This window comes from Lactuca sativa, chromosome 8 (genome assembly GCF_002870075.4).
Source record: "Lactuca sativa cultivar Salinas chromosome 8, Lsat_Salinas_v11, whole genome shotgun sequence".
Lineage (NCBI taxonomy): Eukaryota > Viridiplantae > Streptophyta > Magnoliopsida > Asterales > Asteraceae > Lactuca > Lactuca sativa.
The window spans coordinates 20072371-20078370 of NC_056630.2; the positions used below are offsets into that span (position 1 = coordinate 20072371).

Below are 6000 nucleotides of genomic sequence, written 5' to 3' on the forward strand. Positions count from 1 at the left end.
CCAAATGCGAACACAAAATCATCCTGTGGTAGAGTCCGAATAATAAATAATCTGAATCGGAAAACATCGAGTAGTGCCAAAAATTTGATCCGTGAAGACCAAAAATAAGTGCCACATCGCATCACTAAATAAATAATCGTCTTCAGAAGTCTTCAAAATCCAAACTCAAACAATCATAATAACCAAATCCGGATGATATTCTCTCCCTATTTTTGATAACCAATGACCGGATATCAAAAATCATTAAATCAACGGATGTAGAGTTTCGGATACCAAGAGCTAAGAGAAGCTCTCCCTAGATGTATGAAGGGTCTCGATAAGAAACGACAAAGAGTAAAATAAATACTCTTGTGGTCATGAGAAGGCGGGTGACATAGTTGCTGAAGCTGTGGTGAGAAAATCTATTGTGCCAAAAATATATCCAAATATCCAAACTGCGGTGCCGGAACACTTGAAGTGGCTTCAAAGAAAATAAAGTCCACACGCTCAAGATACATGATTCATCAACCAAAAAATCAAGAGCACGAAGTCATAATATTCCATAAACTGAAGAATGCGAAACAATTTTGTTAATCAATCGTCGTTGCGGTGCAAGCATCACAAAAAGATAACATGAAATCCGACTGCGGTAGGAGTATTCTTCCAATAATAATAACCGGCATGAAATAAATAACCAATGTGACAATCCATGGGTAGGTGGTGGCAAAAATTGGTGTTAAAAATGGTTTTAATAAAAAAATTGGTTAAAATAAAAAAATTAGTGTTAAAAAAAATAATTGGCTAAAAAAAATTGGTGTTAAAAAAATAATTGGCTGGAAAAAAATAAATTAATTAAAAAAATCATGTAGAAAAAAAATCTGAATTAAAAAAAATAAAGTCTAGAAAAAAAAGGGTTTAAAAAAAAAAGAGGGGAGGGGAGGAAAAAGGTGGGGGAGGAGGAAGAAGGAAGGAGAAAGAAGAAGGAGGGGGAGGAGGAGGAAGAGAGGGAAGGAAGGGGGAAATGGCTGAAGGCTAGAAGGAGGAGGGAGGGAATCCGAAGTTGAGGAGGGCATTGCGGGTGAAAAGGTGATGGATGCGGGTCTAGGAGGTGCTGATGGAGGGTGACTTCGGATGGAGTGGTTGCGGATGGAGAAGGGACGATTGCGGATCAGATGGTTGGATGCGGACGAGATAGCTGCGGATGGAGCTGAGTCAAGGAGACTGCGGTGGCGAGGAAGCAGGTAAGTGATTGCGGTCTGAAGGAAGAAGGCGGGTACCTGCGGATCCGAGCTGCTGATGGCCGCTGCGGTCTGAGACTGCGGTCCGAGCCAGCAGAGATCCGAGATTGCGGTTGGGCTGAAGGACTTCGGTCCGAAGGCAATAAGGGAAGGCTGCAGTCTTAAGCTGCTGACCGAGGCTGCGGATAGGACCTGAGAGGACCTCGGATCAAGGCTATGAAGTGGCTGCGAGTAGGCTTCTAAGGGGACTCTGGTAGACAGTTTTTGGCTGCGGTTCGGGGGGCTGAGAAGAGCTGAACAGATGAAGAAAAATGCTATTTTTCCATGAAAAATGGTATCGCAAAGGCCATTTATTCATATTTTAATAAGGGAAATATTTTATAAAGCATTTAAGTCAACAAGTGAGTCTTGGGAAGGCAAAAAGAAGAGTATGCTGGGGGTTTTTAGGGACAAAAGGTGATGGGATTGGACATTGTCACATGGTTTTTGTCTTTTTGAGGGAGTAAATAGTGGAGTATTCTTTACCCAAAAGAGTAACAAGGACAATATGTTTTTCACAAGCACAATTTACATCCAAATTTCTTCACATTAAAGATTCACAACAAGAAAATGAGGAATAAAGAACTTCATACCTCAAGGAGATTTCCATGTTGCTGGGTAAAAAAAGAGCTCCACTTCAAAGAATATAAGCCCATTAATTGTGTCTTCTCATCCAAGAATAAGAGAACTTCCTGGAGAATATCTTCAACATTTTAGAGACCACAAAAATAATTTCTTCTCCCATTTTTTTCTTCATTTCTTCAACAACAACAAAATAATAACATTTGAGAACATCTTCTTCCAGCAATAAATAGAACGAGCAGCAGCAGCAACAATTTATTTTATTGAGTAAGAATCACCCAGAAAATAGAACTAAGAAAGAACTCATTAAAAAAATTCCGGTAAGAAACCCGAAATTTTTTTCTTGCAGAAACACGGAAAAATCACAGGATAATCACCGAACGGGAGTCGTTCCCTTGAACTAATCGTGAGATCTTCAAGGTACGGCTCTGATACCAATTGTAGGAACCCATTTTATAATGAACGGTGAATGCGGAAGTAAGATATCTCGAGATTAATCGTGTTTTTATAAGTATGAACACGAAGAACATAATATGAGTTCATGAAAAAGACTAAGAACAAGAGAGATAAAATATATTGCATGAAGAACATGGTGGGAGAGAAACTCTCCCTGGGTGGGAGAACCCACCAACTTTCTCTCTCTTTAGAGATTACATTTTGAGAAGTATAACTCTTCTAAGAAAAGTAAAAGTGGCTAGCTAAAAGAAATACATGACCAACTATCCCTTTATATAGGAGGGAGAGTATTTACACCAACAATATAAAATAAAGGGAAAATACAACCTAATTATCACTCATTATTTGTGGAGCATTTACATGCACCAACAGTTCAAGCAGCAAGGTTATATCTAGGAGACACGTATAGTTGGTCTACTACTGGAGTTCAGCAAGGAATCCCATTGGGACCACTTCTCATTGCCCTTGTGTTGCAACCGCTCTTGCATAATATTAGAGACATTTGCAAGCTTCTTCTCCATGCATGGTACCTTGATGATGACACACTTATTGGATATTCTGAGGAGGTAGCCAAAGCGTTAGACATCATTAAGGTTATTGGCCCAAAATTGAGCCTTCAGTTGAATATCAAGAAAACGAAGCTCTTTTGGCCCTCGTATGATGGTAGGAAGCTACGTAAGGGGCTATTCCCGGTTGGCATCGAGAGGCTGCCATTGGGGGTGAAACTTCTCGCTGGAGCTGTTAGTAGAGATGCTAGTTTCATTAGCAGTTTAGCCATAAAGAGAACAAAAAATGTTGTGAATTTGATGCGCCTTCTTCCACAGTTCTTTGATATGCAAAGTGAGCTCCTTCTACTTCGGTCTTGTATGGGTATTGCTAAAATTTTCTTTGGGCTGAGGACGTACCAACCCGTTCACATGGAGGAGGCGGCGTTGCTCTTCGATAATGGGTTGCACAGGGAGATTGAGGATATTGTGGTTTGTGGTGGCCCTTTCTTTGGTGACATACAGTGGCGACTTGCTTCCCTACCCATTCGGTTTAGTGGTTTGGGTTTATACTCGACAGTAGAGGCTACCTCATATGCTTTTGTTGCCTCAAGGGCCCAATCTTGGGTAGTGCAAGACCACATCTTACGGGATAGCGACATTTATGGTATGTATTTTGATTATGCGTGCGCCTTAGCTTCTCTTCGTAAACAGCTTCCGGACATTAACCTTAGCAGTTTTTCTACTAAGGACACCGCCCCCTAAATCCTAGAAGATACTGACGAGTGCCCTTTTTAGTAAAATTGTCCAAGATATGGAAGTGCATTTCCACATGACGGCTCGACAAAAAGAATTTTTCCAATGTTTACGTGCACCACATGCTCAAATTTTTCTTCTAGATATCCCTATAGATGGCCTGGGCCAACATATATCTCATGTGGAGTATCATACCATCCTTAAATATCGACTCATGATTCCAATATTCCCATCCGACGAGATATGTCCGGTGTGCTGCAAGACATGTTTGGACTCTTTTAGAGAGCATGCAGTTCATTGCAAAGAACTCTCAGGGTTCAAAAACAGACACAATATGGTTAAAGATGTTTTGATCGACATATTAAAGCGTTTCGTGGTTTCCGCTAAGAAAGAGGTTGTTGTGAATTTCCTGAATGATAGAAGACAGGTAAACCCTTAGACCGGCTGACGTTTTGATTTTTGGATGGGTTGAAGGGAAACACGCATGTGTGGACCTTACGAGGGTATCCCCTCTCGTAGGCTTGAGGGCTGAGGGTTTCACGGTGGGACGTGCTGAATTAAAAACTGCTACATTCAAGGTCACCAAACTTGAAAATCCGTGCATGGAAAATCAACACGTGTTCATACCATTTGCATTTGATACGTTTGGTTTTCTTGCGCCAGATGCGGTGGAGCTTCTTAGTAGAGTACGATGGATCATGCAGAACAATGTTATATCCCTAGATCTATGGATGTAGTCTTCAAAAGAATTGACTTTACCATACAAAAAGGCTTAGTGGCGCAATTTTTCGCTCGTTTGTCTTCTCATTCGTTGTACGATGATAACTAAGTTGTATTAAAAGATATTATGAAAAATTGAAGATTGAATTTGAAATTAAGCAAATATATATATATATATATATATATATATATATATATATATATATATATATATATATATATATATTTGTTGATTATTCTTTACCATAATTAGTTTTTTTTTCATAAAAAGATGGGTGGTTTGTGCATAAAAGATTTGTATATTATATTATCAAGCATGTATCTCTTAAATTTCAAGAAAAGTTCAGTATGCTTTATAACATAGTTAACACACACACACACACACACACACACACACATATATATATATATATATATATATATATATATATATATATATATAATGATTTATCCCTTTAAATCCATAATTTTTTTTAAATATAGTTTAATTGACTAAAATGCTCTAATAATGAAATTTGTGTGATTATATTATACATGTTATTTCATTGTAATATCATTAACCATCGGATCATAATCATTCATGTTTTTCATCAATTAGTCTAGAATTGTTTTTACGATCACACGATAGATGTCATCCACATTATAACCTAGGCATATATATATATATATATATATATATATATATATATATATATATATATATATATATATATATATATATATATAGATCAAGGTTGTAAAAAATATTCGACGTTAGCCAGTTGGTGGACTGGGTTAAGGGATTAATGGGCTAGGTGAGGATAAATTAGGGGATTAAGAGGGGACTCTAAATTGCTAATTCGTTGAATTAAAAAAAATATATTACTAATATCATAAAAAGTTCGCAAATACTAGTAATATTATAACAAAATAGGTTAATATGATTAATACAATACCGATCATTCCTTAAATAGTTTCTATTGAAATAAAATTTCTTTAAAGTGTTAAAATTTCATTGATTGTTGTTGCTTCGCTCATTTTGTAGGCAGAGATTAATCGTTAGACGCCTTCTAGTCGGTCAGGTAGCGCCTAGGGAGTAATAAGAGATTAATCGGTTCCTACTTGGGATTTTTACAACACTAGTATATATATATATATATATATATATATATATATATATATATATATATATATATATATATATATATATATATATATATATATATATGATCCGGATTTGGTGATGACTCAAATGTTAGTAAGGACCGTAAGGACAATTCTTGTCCAATCGAGCTCATAAAAGGAATTTAGGTGAAAATAATATTTTTAATGAGTTGGGCCAAAATAGATACGTCCCTGGGTTGAGCTGAACGAGAATTCATATGAAATTCTTCTGTGCTGCATACACCTTTAGTAGATAGTCAATCATACATGAAACAATTTATTTCGACTGAACAATGTAATTTCTTCATAAATCAGAGATTTCTCATTCAATCAGGTTAGTATCGTTCATCGATTAAAGATTCTTTCATCAACGATGTTGAATTGTTAATATATGAACTTATTTTTCAAATCACAAACCAAAATGTTTTTTTTTCTTATGATTTTTTGGTGATGATGTTGAGTAAAACTGAAAACGTTGTAAATCTATATAATTTTTTAATATCGATATTTACATTGAAAATCCAAAAATTCTCGAAACAATTGATTGTAAGAACTAGTATTTCAAATCACGAACTAAAAATGAATTTTTTCATTTGTTTTTT

General features: G+C 36.3%; 1 protein-coding gene across 1 annotated transcript; it reads left to right on the forward strand.

Annotated features, from left to right (window-relative positions):
* Positions 1 to 1180: 1180 nt before the first annotated feature.
* Positions 1181 to 3544, forward strand: LOC128127655 (uncharacterized). Its single transcript, XM_052766313.1, has 2 exons — positions 1181 to 1220; positions 2667 to 3544. The coding sequence occupies exons 1-2, from the start codon at positions 1181 to 1183 to the stop codon at positions 3542 to 3544; spliced, it is 918 nt and encodes a 305-aa protein (XP_052622273.1).
* Positions 3545 to 6000: the final 2456 nt, after the last annotated feature.

Bases quoted from the DNA above. Each gene is read 5' to 3' on its own strand.
- LOC128127655 (XM_052766313.1), top strand. From the start codon at position 1,181: ATGGAGCTGAGTCAAGGAGACTGCGGTGGCGAGGAAGCAG. The intron at 1,221-2,666 runs GTAAGTGATTGC...ATGCACCAACAG, and splicing joins CTGCGGTGGCGAGGAAGCAG to TTCAAGCAGCAAGGTTATAT.